Source organism: Branchiostoma lanceolatum, chromosome 10 (assembly GCF_035083965.1).
Source record: "Branchiostoma lanceolatum isolate klBraLanc5 chromosome 10, klBraLanc5.hap2, whole genome shotgun sequence".
Taxonomy (NCBI): Eukaryota; Metazoa; Chordata; class Leptocardii; order Amphioxiformes; family Branchiostomatidae; genus Branchiostoma; species Branchiostoma lanceolatum.
Window position 1 is genome coordinate 11944767 of NC_089731.1, and position 19283 is coordinate 11964049.

Below are 19283 nucleotides of genomic sequence, written 5' to 3' on the forward strand. Positions count from 1 at the left end.
CAAACTCATTTGTATGCACCTATTCGTTTTTATGTATGTATAGAATGATGTAGTAGACCTTACGAAAGTCGCTGTACTTTTGTTGTGTCAATAAAGATCTGTGACTGTAACAGTATATGGTATCTCAACCTTCTGAATTACATGAAAGGTATCAGTCTAGTCGAAGTCACACTTATATTGACATGGAATACGACAACATTGACATGGAATATGAATATTCACAATGATTATTGAATAGACATATAGTTCTGAAAGCTTGTTGCCTTGAGTTCGGCCTTGCCAAGCTATTGAAGTAACAGACGTCTAGACATTATAAACTGATTAAAGTTGATGCGAATAAACTTGTTGTAGTCATGGCAACGATGTGTGAATTGCTTATACAAAGAAAAAAGACGTAGGATGAAATTTCATATCCTTATACAGTTATCTCTCAAAAGGTGAAAATGTCAACAACAACAGGTACGTGTGATACGTGATACCCTTAATCAGACGTGTCTTTGATTGAACGGAGGCCTTCGTTATGTGTAATGGTACGGATGAGTGGGCGACACGTCTCCACCGATAATGTCATCACTTCAACAAACTGTAGATGTTGTTGGTGGGTGTACTAGTGGGTCATTGACCTTTAGCACGTGTACACTGAAGTAGCCGTTTGACACCCCGTTCTCTATTGGTTATGTATACAGAGTAAGGCAGCAGGGAGAATGTTAGGTTCTCAGAACTAAGAATGGGAAACCGTATCAAACCAGTGGCCTCTATGGTTCGTTCTCATGGAAATGCAGAATGCTGTTGCTAGTCATTACGACTTGATAAGAGCCTAAGTATGGGTACCATCATTGTTTTCTTCATTTTCCACTTATTGTGTTTAACGAAAAATACACCATAACATTAGTATTGGTTAATGGCCTGGAATTTTTTTTTTTTAGCTACGAGTGGGATCCCTCCCCCCTAAAAAGGGGCTGCCACCTAAGCTGGCACGAAAAATAAATAAAAAAGTAGCCTAAAACATAACAGCTCAGTTCCAAGAATTACATGGCCCTCGGCCTCTGACAGACAATTCCTGTCACTGTTCATGTACGCTACGTGAGGTGGTTTGTACCTGTCGCCATCATTTATGCCTGTTGTCTTTTTCTTGTTATCTTATTTCACTGCGAACGAGCCCTACATGCACTGCTAACGTTTGAGCTTTGCCAACACAAATTGGAAGTGTCACACGTAAGGCTCTGTCAGTCGTAAGAGGTTCCTAACTTAGCCTAAATGTCATAAAAAATTAACATATGCTCGGCCTATTGGATTAACCTGACCCAATAGATAGGCATGTGCACATCGATACAGTTGAAGGCAAGCGCCAAGATGCTAACTTCTAACCCCAATGGCATTTCATAGCCTTCCTTACAAACAATATTTCTGACAGGGTTCTCAGAAAACCATTAGATAGACTTGCCACTAAGTATACAAAGGTAACATAAGCCATTCTAAAGGTGATAGCCTTTGGCAGGGAGTGTATACCTAAGGCACAAACCTTTTTGAAACGGAATAATTTTGTACATGTATCAAAAGCATGTTTCGGTGTGGCAGGTTATAAATAGATATCACTCTCTCCTTTATAAAATTGCTGAGTTGAAAACACTCGATGAAGCGTTTGCCTATGAGTAGATTTGTTCAATCAATTAAACTCAAATCACGATCCCTAGGCCTGTGCATTCGGGCAAAATCAGTTTAAACCAATTCTCCTTCATGACCTAGATAATGCCGGTGTCTTTTGTCATCAAAGTACTTTTTCTAAGAATCCATCATCACTTTTTCTAAGAATCCATCATCACTTTTTCTGAGAATCCACCATCACTTTTTCTGAGAATCTATCATCACTTTTTCAGTAGTCACGACTTCGTCAGTGATATGCCCATTTTATTTGAAATTCTATTAACAAGTTCTTGTGATATTTCCTCGTTATCGGTGTTCGTTCTTTGAATAAGTTTGATGCCATGTTTTGTTTACACAATCACTGCACGGACACATGACTTAACTACCAAAAGTCGACTTCCTGATACAATTCCTAACATGTTTTGCTTGATGTAGGAATGGCATTTCTGAAATAATGCGTTGTGTTTTTCGTAACAAAGAAGCATACATTCGGTAACTAAAACTACAAATGTATCTAACATAACTATTTAGTGTCCAGCCGGTCTATCATTACAGGTTTGTGATAGCAAAACTTGTATTGGTTTCGTTGGATTTTTGTATGGGTGCTGCCATTTTGTATCCCATAATATTAGTGGTGTATGATGAGAAGAGGTGACGTCATTACAGGTTTGCGATAGCAAAACCTATATTGAGTTATGATGTGTTGATTTTGACGTGGAATGTGATGAGCGTGTCGTTGCGGTCTTGTCGGAAATATAGGGACGACAGCCACAACAATGAATGATTAATTATATTCGGTGTTGTTTACGTTCGTGATACTGTCTCTCACTCTAAGCTAGGAACGTATGTCACCATGGAGACGAAAACACGAGTTGCTAACACTCATAACAGAAGCCTTTATTATAACTTGTACAGTTAGATATCCGCAGTACTGGCGTACTTCTGTGCAGTGCCGCCGTGAAGCTATCGTGTTGGAACAGTGGCGACGAGGACCACATAATGTACAACAAAATGCAGACACCAAGCTTTGATATAATATCTAAAATGAGCCATAAGTTTGAATGATTCTGACCCGCGAGTATCGACTTGTGACGTGTATATATCATTCATCTACAATACCAACAGATAATAGCGTATAAGTACATAATAACAATAATACAATACAAGCAATAGGCATAGGTTTAACGCAACAGTTTTTTAAGCCTTCGATTTTAACAGTTTGGTTAAAGGTATTGTTTTCGAATAGACAACAGGCTGCTTTATAGATTACTACGAATAATACAAGATGTCTATAGTAAACACATTGAACAGCCTATTGTACATAAGTGCCATCATCGAATCGGTTTTGAAATACTTTGATACATATTGAGATAAATGAAATTTCATTTTATGTCAAGAATCTTAGATACGCAATTACGAATTATAATCAATCGACCTTTGTACTTGTCTATGTTACATAATCTAGCCTAGTTTCGCAGGCTAATGCATATGTTAATAGCATTGAGCTGACAAAAATAAACAAATTAATAAAAAAATCACCACAATAGCCTTCAAAGTTGCGGAAGAGAAAGCTGTTCTAGATTAGATTATAAATCCTTTAGCTCAAAATATATCATTTCTACAGAGAAAGTCTGTAAAGCTGATGCTAGCACCAAAATCCTCCTAGGCACTTCTCGAGGTCTCGCGTGAAATGACGAGACTGGCGTGAACTCTTCGTCTCGTCCACTGCAAAACTCGAGAAGCATCTTAAGCTTTGGCCTGAAGAGAAACACAGACATGTTTCTTATTACATTAAGAAGCTAAAATCAAATATTTTGTGTCTTTGTGGGAGGAATGCCATTGACGAGGATTTGCATTGTGTAGGTTTGCTCAAATTGACAATTTCTTATCATGAAAGCAACAAATATTAGGACAAACAAAAATTGAAACGGCACAGCACAACAGCAGAAACAAACCAACAGACAAGCAGACAGACATAAGCGAGCACATAAAAAGCAAAACAGACAGACAAAAGCGAGCACAAAAAAAAGCAAAAACAGACAGACAGAAACGGGCACAAAAAGTAAAGCAGTTTTTTTATCTGAAGAAGCAACAAGCTGAAAGCAAGCACAGCGAAGCAACACGAAGAAGAAACGTAAGAGGGAACATAGGTTGACATATATGATATACCCAGCAGTTGTTTGTTGTTTCTGCTTCATAGACAGTCATATTCAGTCAGTTTATATAAACTTAGTCATTTTTTTTACCTAGAAGGGCTACCAAGAAGAATATATGTACTTACAACATATAACGTTAAGTGAGCAAGTGATTGCATTAGTGTCAGCATTTAGTCTAAGAATGTTGTGTACTGCTATTCAAGCCCTCAAAGAATTTCATATTGATGAAAACATTTTCTTTCTTCCGTTTAGACATAACGTTACGTTCCTCCATATCATCATTTAAAAAAGAAAAAGAAATTTGACTACGCGGTATCTGTGTATAATTTACAACTGAACGATCATGTGATAGATAACGTCTGCACACTACACGCTACAGCAACCATTCACAGTTCCGACTACGCATGTGCAGTGTCACAGGTGAAGACCCCTGGCTTGTAAACAGCGCTCGACTCGACATTGTCTAGATTTGCATAACAACGCCCCGACGGGTTTTGTTTACGTCTCGGGGGCCTTCCCCTTTGACACTGCACATGCGTAGTCGGAACCGTGAATGGGCTTATTGCATTGCTGCAAGATGCTTTATCACCAGTGAAAATCAGTTGTGTTTAAGGACAAGAACTGAACAGTCAGCAAATCTATTTTGTAATAACGTGCCACCCGTGCTCTGTTCTCTCCAACCATATCCAAGTCCACGACGTTCCCGATCCGGCATGCATGTCAACTACACGTCACACACCTCACCCAGGCAGGTGTCACGCGTCGTACAACCCTCCTGTCAATCACCTGTTTGCGTGTCTGTGATTGGCTGATTACACATATGTCTTGGTTACCTCAGTGCGGGTGACAGTGACGTCGCCCTCCACGATGCCGTCTCGCAGGTTCTGGTAGTGGGAGTACACGCACATGACGCAGTATACCTGCAAAGAGGGGGGGGGGGGGCAATCATTGTTTAAACGGCACCTTCTCTGACTTGTTCTGGAATATTCTTGCAACAAGATTGGCAACGTGAGAAGACGTTGCCATGGCGACGGTGGTCTCTGTTCATGTTTTAGTTTTTTTAGCCCACATGCAAATAAGGACCTTGCACAAATCATATTTGATTACCTTTAGTACCCAAATAACACAAGTTGTCCAATGAATGAAACTCTTGTCATTTCTTCATAAATTATGTAAATGAGGCCTTCATTTGCAAGATTTATGTCTAATAATGGCCACATTTACTTATCTTCAAATGTTGCAAGAATGAAATCCCCATCATTTTATGGATTTATAGTATTTTCTCATTAATTATGCAAATAAGGTATTAATATTCAAAATTGAAATCTATCGATATCCATCTCTTTCTCAGTTACATATTTCATGTGTTTGAGAGTCCTTTAATGGCATGGAACTGATTTATAAACTTTCCTCAAATGCCAAAAATGATAGATAAACTCAGAGGAACTCACGATGAAGGAGACGACGATGGTGACGATCAACCAGCTGATGACGAGTCCACCAATCATGGCGCCGAGAGACACTCCCTTCTGCAATTAGCATAACGCATAACAGCTGTCAATCACTATGGATAACCCCCTGATTCAAAACGTACAAGTATGACAACAAGGCAACAACAACCCAAAAAACTTAAAAGATTGTTTTTTTGTTGATGAAATTCGCTGAGAGCTTTGGCAATTCGATCGGCCGTGGGTCCAGTGAGAGGGGGGCTTAAGGAATGCAGATAGCCCCCTCCCTTTGTTTCCAAATGTCCATATGCCTGAAAGACGAAACTCATTCAGAAATGCGCAAGGCACATATATAAAGTAACCAAGGACATTATCCTATATAATATCCCTAAGCCAAATGTATCAACACCGTCCAAGAAATGCAACATCTTTTTCGCTTATCTTTAATTAAGTTTAACGTATTTCATATTTTTTGTGTGCAATAAAACTGTTTAACGGAAGTACGATGGGTGGATTTCCGGTGAACTTTGACACACGGCACTTACGTCATCGTCGATGTACTCGGCCACAGTCATGACGGTGTAGACAATGGCCAGGATGAGCAGTATGATGAGATACACCACGGCGTATATCACCCAGGCAAGGCAGAACCACTTAATGTCCTGTCAATACAAATTACAACAAGAAGAGCTTTATTGCGCGACAATTGTAACTGGTACAATGTATGGCAACTTACGCACAAAGAGTTTAACAATTTCTAATAGTTAAAAAATGTAAAGAATTAATCTAATCTATAACTAACAGTAGAAATAATCTATAGAATATATTGTACAAGCTAATGCTTTAATAGAACAATATGTTCGTAACAGTATGCTGTGTCAGGAATGTATAATATTGTCTCATTTTTGCACACTTGTATACAAATTAGACAAACTAGTTGAGCCCAATAATTGCAGTGTTAATCAGATGTACATTCGTCAAGTGTATATATACAAATGTACAATCCTCAAGTGTAGATGTATTGGGCGTATATGTCATGTTATTAAGGTTCTGGATTATTTATGCTTGCTGCAACAGTTTCCTACTCTTCAATCAGACAAGCATGACAAAGTAGAAAGCTCGACAAAAACGGCTAAAAACACGTCAAAAACCAGCCGGAACCACTCCTCTGCTTGAAGAGTAAGTTTCCTTGTAATCCGGAAACGGATAATACAGTAGCTACTATAAAGATAAAATGCTTACTTTGACATGGTCTAGCCTAACAAACTACTGCTCTGTTTATTCTTACTCAAACACATTCATATATATGACGACCAGCCCCACCAGTTGTCCTGCCACTTACTACATAATGTAATCGAAACCACAGGGAGTTTACTACTTTATCAGTAACCATGGTGACTGCCGACTTATCCAGGTCATTGACCTTATATATTTGGAGAAGAAGAAGAGGAAGAAACGGAGCAAAAACAATATATTCCCTTCCGTGAAGATAACCATAAAACTAATAAATTATTTGTCAATTAACGCCAACCCATATTTTACTGTAATATCATGACGTACCTTGAGCACGCCGACGATGAGAAGGATGCACATGATAGCAAAGATGACGTCAAAGACGATACCTCCAGCCAGCACTGGTTTGAAAAATCGAAGATTGTTTTTTGTAAAGACAAAAATGCAGACATCTCCATATAGTCCATGGGCCAGACACCATGATTTTACATATCGGTAACACCTGAGGTGGCAAATTTTCCTTATGATTTTTGAAAAGTAGTGTCTGATGAATACAACAGACACAAAGGTATAATGCCGAAGAATATGTGATCAAAAGGCATCTGAGTAGTATTACGACGTGATAATAATGATGATAATAACTGTATCATAACACAATTCACAATGTATAATAATAGTACACTATAATGAAAATAGAAATAATTGTATCATAATACAATTTACGCATGGTATTGAGCTGGAGATATTACACAGAACACATTAGGACCCGAAAGTAACTGAACAAGAAATCTTCTGTCTTGATTAGGACCATTGGTATACTGTGATCTGAAGCAATGCAGTAGTAGCAGTGGTGGTTGTAGTAGTAGTACTAGTACGTCATCTGGCGATTCTTCACTGAACTGCAGGTACGACCGCTTTGTTTACACAGATGGTTTATATTCAAGACTGGCAAATGCTTGTCGACCTTGGGGTCATCTCGTTGTTGTCAAACGAGGCCCCAGGTCCCTCCAACCAACCACCGGTATGTCACACTGCTGGAATTCCATACCGAGCATTGCCAGTCCATGAGCCAGGACCATTTTATGTAGTACCACCGAGAGGGACCAGTGCTACCATGGATTTTGATGTTTTATGTTTTGTCCCAGTCCTTTAAATCTAGTCCCAAAAAGCGAGATCCATTTTAAAGGCGTCATTTGGTCACGTGATTACACAAAGAAATCTACTCATGCAGACTTGCCATCATACATCAAAATATACTTTGGTTATTGCAGGTTTCAAAAAATTCATACACTGGTTCCTCTCGTTGGTACTAAAACGGTCCTGGTCCATGGACTATTGTAGGACCCTTGTAGACCAGCCGCGCAAAACAGTGCAGAACAACTAGAACCCTATTCCCACGATATTTCGGTCAACAGAATGATAACTTTTAAATTTTAACTCAGTTCCCAAGGATTTCAAAAATTCTGATAATTATAATGCAAATGCCTGAAGAAGAAGCAAAATGTATTTATCCTGTACATATAATCGTCTCCATTATGTTGAAAAGACAAGTAATTTGGTAAAACAACTAGTTGCAGGTTTCGTCGTGTTGTGATCTTCAAAATAATTGCTTACATGATCAAAAAAGTATCTTTTAATCAAGATGGACAATACCTACCGCCGGGCACATTGCCGAGTCCAACTGCACGCAGAATCAGATCAATGATGGCGATGGCCTAAAGAAAGGGACAAACAAGACATAAGAGTTTTCTCATCTTCAACATTAGCTACCAATGGTGCAATCAATGTCATACATTGGAAATGATTTACTTCAGAAGAACGGGTAGCGTATACGAAAGTCAAGATGTAATAAACTGATAGAAATCAACTAGTATCTCAGGTTTTATTTCTATTTGTATCGAGACTAATTTGCGTCAGAAATAAAAACGAAGAAACATATTTCTCCCTCATTACTTACAAGTGCATTGTTAAAAACACACACTGCATAGTAACCTCCCGCTCAACTTAAGTTCAAACTTCCCTTTGACTTGACATTAGTTGCACTTGCAGAGTTTGTTTGAATCTTTGTTTGTTCATGAGAAGCTCAAATCGGCATGCAGGCCGCTTTACATTGAGGTCATGAGGTAAGAGGTAAGGGCCAGATAGAATATAACATAGATACAAATTACATTATCTAAGTCCTAATCTATCAACAAATATCATAACATATGAAGAGCGAATGCGCCTTCAAGGACTAAGACTTGATATTGACAAAAGATTATCATTTTCTCTGAAAGAAAAAAAGTTTGCACAAATAAATACTGACCAGGAAAAATATGCCAGTGACCAGACTGCCTGTTCTGATCTTAAGACAGCAACAGCACCGATTCAACACCGCCATCTTGGTTCACCTATGAAGGGTAAAAAAACAAGCCGGTTAACAAGATAAACACTCATAATATAGGCTCATTTACACGACTTTCTTCACTCCAACCAGGTATAAAAACGGGTATAGTATGTGTGTGGGCAACGACACCAGCAAAAGCTGCCTGTGTCCCACGTGTATTGTACTGTTGCAATGCTATATAAAATCAAATCAAATCATTGATCATGAGAACAAACAAGTTCTAAGTTTTCATGTGTCACAGGAAAAGTGTTTAAACGTACTACCATCTGTTATGAAGACACTTTTTTAAAGCATATTTCCAATCAGTTATTTCGAGAAATTGTATGCGCATTGAGATAGACAAGCAAACAACAACAGTGATAATAAATTTTCAATAAGTGTATTCCTCTGTCGAGCGATTTCGTATCGATTGATCATAAGCACACTGGTACACTACACTGGTGTATTTCATTGCTACACATGTGCCTCATGCACCTTTTCGTCTTCTGTAGTTTGGCTGTTTTTGTGGTCAAGGTTGATTTGTATGGCTCACTAGCAAGGTGTAGGTAGCATTTCATGATACACTATGAAACGCACAGAAACTCAACATTGGTGCGCTACACTGGTGTACTTCATTGCTACACATGTGCCTCATGCACCTTTTCGTCTTCTGTGTTTTGGCTGTTTTTGTGGTCAATGTTAAGTTCATGACTGACTAGCAGGTACAAGTAGCTTTCCATATTCAACGATATACGGACAGAAACGCAACGCGAATATATCATGTAACGTTACATAGCCATCCCCACAAGACTGGGTTCACGGCTAACCCTTCTGCCCTCCCGTGGCGAGCCATATGAGACACAACAAGCTAATTTTGGCGGCCCAGTGGCACGCCGGTGGCATCTGGCTTGACCTGGAACGGGCAGGATGGGGCTGGCTGCCAAAAACATAAATGTTAGCGCCCGGATTGACATCATTAGGGACCGCTCAGTAAGTGTCCTTGAGGGGTTGACTTTAGAAGGTCTAACCCATCGTCCATCTACCAAGACACGTTCGTAAAATTAACTTACGCGTAACAAAGCAAGAAACGAAAACTGAGGATGAGAAACGTAAGACAAAGACAAAGAAAGGGGAAGGGTGGCCGAACGTAAAGAAAGGAAAAGGGGAAGAAAACAATAAAAGAAGAATCGAAAGAAAAGAAAGAAATAAAGAAAGAGAGAAAGAACATCCATGGTAAAAAAAAGAACAATTACGAACTGTTACAACTTAGTAACCGGTCGGACCTCAAACTAAGGACGAAGCATGACGCTTTTTCGTTAGCTACTAGTGCAATGCGGCTTCGATTCGCTATGGCTCGCGTATCTTTTTTGCCAAGCATACCGGGTCACCCCTACTCTTCTCGATATATTTTAAAGTTTGTTGGGTTCTTTTACGTTCAGGGATTTGACGCCCTAAAGCTCCTTCACACACGGGGCCGTCGGCTTTACGTCCCCCTCCGAAAGGACGATGCGACTCCTTCCCAGTCGTGTTCAACCGTAGTACACGTGCTAAATTATGCTTTCTCCTAAAAAGCATTCCTCAAATGTAAATACCACATGTTTTAGTGACCATGCCTTTACTCCTACGCTCTTTCCCGTCAGACGAACCGCTACATCGTTAATACTTTGTGATATTGGCCTTACTTAAAAAGTGGAGGAATTCCGGGGGCACGGAATCTCACAGGGCGGTGCCCGGGGGAAACTGGCGAGGAAGGGGCGAGGCTTTAATCACAAGGTCAAGGGCAAGGGGAAAGGGAGGAACCAAAAAGTACCAGGGTAGATCCCTTCTAGACTAGGTACTGAAATTCTATCGTAGTTCTAGTCAAGTCAATAACATTGCCTTTCTTGTAGCGAAACATACTAATGACAACAAAGGTCAGCCCTTTGTGATTCTTAAAACCTTTGTGAACCGATTTTTGTGACGACTGTACAGAGAAAAATAATATCAAGAAGAACATCGTGTCGAGCGATCGTCTAGAACACAAGTTTGCTAAAAGTTAGTTTAAAGTACAACCATATACACAAAAGATTGAGTGTATCTTCTAAAGAAACTAAATTACAGTAGGTGTTACATATTACTAATTGAAGTCTTACTAGCCAAGCATTAGAATTGTGAACGAATTAAGCAGTAAAAATATTGTGAACAGTCGAACAGAAAAGCATCCCCAACCGCCCAAAATATCACCGTGACCGATTTCTACAATGAGGTTGGAGTCCCGCCGAGGTCTCGCCTGGGATAATGTTTCCAGTATCGCACGACATCTCATGACCTCTGGACTACATACATCCACACTACCAAGGCAACGGCGGGAATCCTTACATAAACTTGGCCGAGTCTGAACTCTGGGCAGATGAGATGTCACAGCCCCGCGCCCCGAATATGGACATTTCTTACTCCACACAAGTGCAACTCGATCCAACGATGTTTCAAGTACGCATTTTATGTATGTTTCGGTGCTAATAATTGGCTGTGTCGCGTTACAAGTGTCACGACTAGCCTGGTCATGGGACGAACACGTTACATCTTGGGAAACGTGATTAAAGTACTGATCAAACTAGGCTACACATCTAAAGTACCGGGTCTACGTTGATGGCACTTTTTGAGCTTGTATGAACGTTATAGACATGTACACGGCATAGTAAAACGGTACAAGACAACTGCTAATAATCCCTATGAAAAAATATATTGGCCAGAAGTGTAGCAAGGTGTACTTGAAGTCAAAACAGCATTCCATAAAAATGTTAACACGATTTCCAGACGTTGAATTAACAAACACGACAGACAAGCGGTCTAACGTAAAAATGACCGAACACAAACACACCATAGAGGAATAGACACATACTCCCCAAACAACCATGCCCCCAGCCCCCGCCAATCTTTCCCACGCTACAGTTACCAAGGTCAGAGGAAGACACAGATATAGCTCCAGAGAACAAGAACGTGCCTTGCTTTGGGCGTTGTCTTTTATGAAAAGTGCTTCAAGAACACACCTATACGAGCCGACAGACGACACAATCAGATCATAAATCGTAAACTTGTCATGTAGGCAAGTACTAAAACAACTCTCAAGTCTACTGCATCTACTGCTAATGACTGTTTTAGTAGTAGACTGGCAGCACTGATTGACTGTCAGCACTGATTGACTGTCAGCGTCGGTTTCACCCCATCTTAAACAGCATTGCCACATATGCGATCGAAATCGCTCAATTAAAGAAGTTTTTCAAAGATAAATGTAAGATGTCAAACCTTCAGGCACGCATCAACCAATGAAATATTTCTAACATCTTTATAATTCCAGCCAATCCGGACGTAATTTAGGTTAGGGATCCTGAGTTGTTTACTAGTTTTGGCGCCATCGTAGTTAGTTTTCCGAGCCTTCCAGACTCCCCACTTTTTTCAGGAAGCGAGCATGGGTGCCCTAGTAAACTAAATAGGGTGGCACCCAGGATAATTATTTGCAAACAACTGTGCCTTTCTAAAAGTTTAAAATAGGTCTGTGTCTCTTCGACAATCTGAACATTTTACCGTTAAAGGGAGACGTGAAAGAAAGACATCGTACTTACTTGGAACAGGAGAGAAACAGTAGCGAAGAGAGACCAGTCAAGACAAGACGGTTTGTTGAAAAGGGAAAGTTAGACCACACCCAAAGAACCAGGGAAAGTGGTAGACGGGTTGGGCCCAGGGGTCACACCTACAGGGGTGTGGTCAAATCCACAAGAGGAGGGGGGATTATCTTGAAAGTCAGTTAAATTACTGATATTTTGAATACTTTCTCAAGTTACTTGATTAGTGCAAGACAACAGAAAAGCATTTTGAAGACATCTAGTATTTCAAATGCTCACATACAGCAATATATGAGATGACAAACAACAGTACCTAACACCAGCCACCCCTCTAGACGCAAAACTTGGACTTTTCCTTTTATCGGTGAAATTGATAGCAGGGCAGCATGTTTATCATCCCGCAAACCGGGATGTACCACTGAATACATTTGATATGAAGAGGGGGGGGGGGGGGGACAAGAACAACTAAGGACATCTTATTATCAGTAAAGTCTAAAGAGACAGAGACATTGTGAGGAAAGTTCTAGCGTCTCGTAATTGTCTTGGGTGGATTATCTCCAAAAGATTACAATGACGAATTTGAAAGAAACTGTGGATCTTGAAAATACATTTAGTAGTGTACTAGTGGTACATTGTGGACTGGCACTAGTGGGTGTGTCCACATCAGCCCATGAAACCGGAGAAATGATTCAGACGACAAGAGGCGCGGAAAAAGTGACTCACTCGACAAAACGCCTACTCCTGACATTCTGCTGTGTTCTGTCAGAGTGGGTAACCGAAGACAAATGCTGTCTACTCCATAATTCTCACTGACACTGTTGGTCCAAACAAGGGTTAAGGTAGTAAATACGCCGAGGACTTAAAATGGAAGCAGAGAGTTATTGCTAAAAAAACATCTTGGTGTAAGAAACTAACCCTTCAGTGCGGTCCCGGGGATCCTTCGAACACTACGATTGAAGAAAGTCAATAGGCACAAACATGGGCATATTGTAGACGTTTTCCCATCATTTGCTACGATACTTTAAATTCTAGCAACCCTCAATTTTTGTGCTGACGGCTAAACTATGAAAACTTCAAAAGAAATTGTTTTAAACCTAGCCTGTATCCTGCAAAAGGTTCAAAGAAAAAATAATGAAGATTGTAAAATAGAACGCGAATCCACTGATTGATGATTGCGCGTAGCACAACCTACTCCCTCTGTAAGTAAACAAGGATTCACACGTATATACAGGACGATAAAGAAATTTGGGTGCACATCAATTTTCAATCGTGCACAAGGGTACACCCTGGCACAGCCCTAAACACGCGCTGTATCCTTTTCTAATTACACTGGTTTACTCAGTCAGCACCCTGTAGTGCTTATAGAATAAGATGGACTGATAGAATGTGTTGATGCATCCCTTCTGAACACGTCAGATGTTTTTCCACACAAACTGTTGATAACGATTAATTGACCGATGAAAGCTAGAAGAGTTAAAGAGGGAGGGAGTGAATGTAGTAAGTAGAATGGCATGTTGAAACACCACAGTGGAAAGAAAACATGACACAGAAGTGAAAATAAACAGAACTATCGTCACAACCAATCCCTTGAGAAAACAGGGTAGCCTTGGTAACAATTTTCCTTGTCTGGACGTCAAAGCTGTAAGAGGTTCTCCTTGGGTATTCCGTGATACGATAAACCTTCTATAATCGGACTAAGCTCAAAGATATACTGTACTTAGTCACAATATGAAACTCTTTCTCCTCTCGATTGTTCATAACCGAAGACAATTTCGCAGAGAGTTTTCGTTCCAATTTGTTGCTTACTTGATAATGAAAATGTTGAAATAAGATACACCTATATTCCAAATAACAGATACTCAAGCAACTGGATAAAAGTTTGGAACAGACGTTGCAGACAGAATCCTCTATCTTTCGTCAGTGTTTTATAGCAGAACTCTGAATTGAATATGTTAATGAGGTGAAGACAATTTAGGATGTTTCAACTTCAACAGAAGACGAACCTTCATCAACGTATCCACATACTCGTATATTGTTATTCTACATCTCTCTCTTAATTTTTCGTCTGGACAGAAACGAAATACAAAAAATGACAAGACACCAAATGCAAGCATTCAACCCAGTGTACTGCACATTTGCAGTCTTAATTGGGGTGTTTTAGAAAGATACTTGGACCAAATATCAGCCGATGTCCTCATTTCGGTTTAAAGGTAGCTTCTATCAGGCTGACCAGTCCACAGGTCACTGGAAAAATCGTAGCAATTGGCCAACATACATACATACATAATCATACTCTAAGTTAACGAGTTGAAGGGTCTGCAAAGTTCTGCTTCCAGTCTTCTCGGTTACACATCATTTCTGTCAGTTCTCTTCCACTTTAATAGACCAGTTTCTAGACTATATTGTAACAATTGGCCAAATAGACGAATAACTCCCTCAGCATACTATTCACTCTATTTGGCCAATTTCTACTATTTTTCTAGCCATCCGCGGGCCTGGTAGAGATCTGGTAGAGGCTAGTTTAAAGGTACTAAAGCCCGAAATGTCTAAACGGTTCATCCTGTCAAACGTTAACCCCAGTCCTTGAGCCTGCCACATTGTCAGCGTCACGTCTCCCGATAACCATAGCAACCAGGGAAAGTTGTTCCTGAACCATCTGCTTCCTTCTTTAGCTAAAGAGGGCAAGGCCAAAGGTCAAGGGAGGGATTGATGGACAACACGCACGCTTTAGTGTCTTGTTTTTGACCACAGCCTTTTTCCATTGTCGATGTTCATTGAAGCAAGAAAAGGCTGAAGTAAAGACACATGATCTGGTGATACTGAGAGACGCACAAAGCCATTTATTGAGATGTTTTGCGCCTTTTGATGGTTCTTTTGAAGTGTAGATAATGTCAGAAGACCCGTGACATTTCGTTTCCTGGAGCTACTGCCAGTTATCGCGGGAACTGCTACTGTAGCAAAACGGATGGAAACTTGGCACGAACCCTGACGGGGTTTTTATCTTCTGAACTCGGAAGTTTCCTCTCTGGCGAATGGATAGTCTTCAAAATTTGCCAAGTACTCAATGAAAAGGAATATCGGGTTTCTGACTGAAGTTGTAGCAGCGCTGTTTTGGCGGGAAACAAGAAGTCATGGTTATGCGTTCACACCACAACACGGATCACCCCAGACGTATATTATAACACTAACAGTATATCTATTGTCGAATTTATGAATGGGTAGAGTGTGAGATGCTCTTAGTTCAAACGCATTTTCCATCATCTATTTATGCATTAGCAGTACAAGTAAGTTTTAGATAGTCCATAGCAAATTGGTTACCACAGAAAATAACACCACATAAATATTTTCCTGGCAGTTTACAACGTGAACATTGTCAATACCAACAAGTATGTGTTTGTTGACGAGCTCAACGAAAGGCTTATGTTGTTTTGATACAAAATCAACATTATCGCGGCAAGCTTCGTGTACTCGTGAAAGATGTGAAGAATGCATGGGGTGACTTATGGGAAAGTTTCACACGGCTGCATTCTATTTCAGGATCGTCTTGTTCAAATAATCACAAGTTGGGCTGATATTTCATGGCATCTGATAAAGGCACACAAAGGTTAAAGACAACCAAAGCAATATTAGAGCCCAAAAATGGAAAGAAACAAAATGCTGAAATCTTTATGGTAGTGACATGTACTAACATTGTTTAGCACATTTGCGTAATAGCCTCATACTTTGAGCATTTTGAAACAGCGCAAAATCGACGATCCCATTAGTTTCGCGAGCCTACAAAAACTCCGGCCACGATTTTCAGTGAGTTCTCGCATTACATCATCAATGTCGTATTTTTGCATGATGGACGTTGCTACACATTGTGATATTGTCGTTGGAAACTAATCATGCAGAAAAATTACAAAATAAATTGACTTTCAAAATCCGATTTTCTGGCCCTAATATTGCTTGGGTTTCCTTTAAGACCCTTTAACAAAATATGTACAATGCTGGTGCGGTTGTGTTATTGTTTAATTATTTACTTGGAGTATCAAAGGAGTAATGGCACATTTACCGTCTGAATAAAATACGGCATGAAAATATTGATACATCTAAAATCTCTAAGTATCTAACTTTTCCTATTTTTCCAGTTTTCTGAGACGTTCTTCCCGTTCTTCCAGCTTTCCTAGACGTTCAGTTTTATTATTTCTATTTTTAGTACAATATAAGTAATAAAGGAATTATTAAGAAATATGACGACCTTTCCTTACAGAACGTATGAAGAAACGTTATTAAAGCTATCTACTAGTACTTCCGATAAACCGAGGATAGTGACACACACAAATATATCAAGTCGGTACCCTGTTGTAAACAACATATTCGGAAACCCCTTGCGAGCCTACATTACCAGCCGGACTTCGCGAGCAAACTCGATCCACATGAGGGAAAAGCTTTTCCAGATGTTTTTCTCGGGGCTCGACCCAATTTTACGACGAAATTCCTGGGCGCACTGCTCTCATATTGCACAGACATATGATAGGGAAAGTACAGTATCGTGCACATGCTCACTCCTTTTAAGTTGTCCATTTTTATCGGAACGTTTTGCACCACTACCAGCCCAGTACTTGTCCTAGGCGTGTAGCTTGTCTAAATTAGAAGACAGACTGGGACTGACCGCCTCGATTCGCGATGTGCTTTGCAGACGCCATTGTTTTTCATTGCTTTCTTCACCAATTTCATACTGACGAACATTTATCATTGCATGACACGTGTATAGATAGTTTTTTTCTACTTTGGTGGTTTCTTAAATCAGATTGTATGCATGTGTTCCTTTCTTGTTCTGCTTGTGATATGAATGAATATCATAGGGTAGCGACGATCGCATATCTGACTCAAGCTGACCAAGAATAGATCCTAGACTATATTGTTACAATAATAATGGACAAGGTAACAGTATATCAATATCATCTGCATGTCTAAAACCAGATTTGTCAATACAGCGGTTGGTTTATATCATATTCACACAAAGAACTGAAACATAATGTTACCGCGTATTTTATTTTACTTTATAATGATACTACTACTGTAAAATATGTTGCGACCTAAACATATGTCATCTATTAAATACAGTTTCAGTTAGTCATTTTGATGAGAACAGTTACAGGGATTTGAATAGATAATGCATGTGTATAGCTTATGGATGTGTTTGTATACTGTGGCTGAATTTTAGTAAAACTAACTGAGATCCTAACTGTATTTGGGAGGGAAACGTCGGCAGCATTACGGTAACAGAAATGCACTTGTTGGTTGTACACCTGTGCGATTGGATCAACAAATATTTTTGGAACCAATCTAATACCCCTGCCTTTAAATGCACTTCCACTAATTTACATTCGGAAGGAAAAAAGGAACCAATCCTTTCCTCTATAATTCATATATGTTTGTAAATATAATGTTTTGCTATTATTCAGCCCATTTAATCAAGCAGGCATTTCATGCATTCAAGATACATAAAAGATGATAAAAACTTTCCGGTGTTTAGCCCATAAACAGCCACGCCCCTTATATCACCGCAACTCACATACTACCCATAACAGAACGATACTCGCCAAATTCCTCAATTCTTCCAACATAATCGAGGAGATCGAACGATTATCACATGCCGTCATAATACTTAGCATTGGTACCATTGTTACGGTAGCAATTACAGGCGCAAGCCATGTAAGTTACTATGGGATACATACGTTGAATTCCTGTATACCATCAAGCAATAACTATCAAAAGCGTATATAAGTTCTAGACGCTAAGTGCAATTAATAAAAGGCACACATACCTTGCAAACGACGCTCAAAAAGTCAGGTAAGGGCACGTACAAGTCTACTCCAGATGAGTCCAAATCACGAAAGCTGAGTCTAGATGGGGCCCGGAGAGAGAAAGTTCGCACAACTCGGGTCCTCCTCTTCACACAACAAACTGCCAACTCCCCCGTAAAGCGCGGGAAAGACTCTGATTGGTCGATTTGAAGTCAAGCCACCTTTGCTGTGATGTGATTGGTGTGAATAACACATGTGATTGACGCACTCGGCATTCCTTGGGAGCAATCTGATATCAAAGCTGTCTGGAACGCACAAACCTTATTTGTGCAAGGGGAGGGGGCGTGGGAGGGGGGTATGAAAGGTTTATAACCGTGAACATGGTTCTTGTCAAGACTAGTTTGGCTTAACGTCACTTTTGATATCGCCAGATATAAGCCTGGTTTTTATCAAGTCAATTTATCCGCGAGATAAAAAAAAGAAAACCCAACTCCATCTATTTTCTTACTCTTTCCTCCTACAATTCTAACTTTTCTTCTTTTTGTTTTTCCTTTGAAATTGCTGATCACAAAGTGCCATTCAAATGACTTCTTTGTGACAACAATTATTGACAACAAGTTTACCACTGGGATGAGAAAACAACAACACTCAAGGAAGCCTCCTGCAATTCAACAACTTCCCGAAAGGGGTCGCGTCGTCAACAGTAATTTCGGTTCATCTCCTATGTGCACTTTCTTTGCGTCACTTTTTTTTGGCATCATCTTTCTTTTGTCACTACTTTAGCCGTTCAAGACAATTGGGGACTAACAGAGGTTCCAAACTGTACAAACTCTTATCCACTATATATGATTTTCATTTTTACATTGACTCAATATCAGGCCATGTTGATTTGATTATAAAAGTAAGTAAGTAAAATTTATTGCTCAACAAGTGTAACAGGTACGTTACAATGTATGGCAAGTTCGTAGGTAGTACAAAATGTCTATATGGATGACATCCGCGCGCGCATCAATATTCGTCCGTTTCCAAAAAAAAAAAAAAAA

General features: G+C 39.8%; 1 protein-coding gene across 3 annotated transcripts; it reads right to left on the reverse strand.

Moving 5' to 3' along the window:
* Nucleotides 1-2520: 2520 nt before the first annotated feature.
* On the reverse strand, nucleotides 2521-18410 carry LOC136443586 (lysosomal-associated transmembrane protein 4B-like). 3 transcript variants are annotated; one of them, XM_066440872.1, is made up of 8 exons: nucleotides 18261-18410; nucleotides 8787-8871; nucleotides 8139-8196; nucleotides 6809-6882; nucleotides 5794-5910; nucleotides 5252-5329; nucleotides 4587-4720; nucleotides 2521-3402 (listed from the first exon to the last, which is right to left on the reverse strand). In XM_066440872.1, the coding sequence occupies exons 2-7, from the start codon at nucleotides 8859-8861 to the stop codon at nucleotides 4613-4615; spliced, it is 510 nt and encodes a 169-aa protein (XP_066296969.1). In that variant the 5' UTR covers nucleotides 8862-8871; nucleotides 18261-18410; the 3' UTR covers nucleotides 2521-3402; nucleotides 4587-4612. The 3 variants fall into 3 exon arrangements, with proteins under 3 accessions (XP_066296969.1, XP_066296972.1, XP_066296971.1); XM_066440875.1 differs by having other exon boundaries at nucleotides 4634-4720; nucleotides 18261-18406; XM_066440874.1 differs by lacking the exon at nucleotides 18261-18410 and adding an exon at nucleotides 12449-12576.
* Nucleotides 18411-19283: the final 873 nt, after the last annotated feature.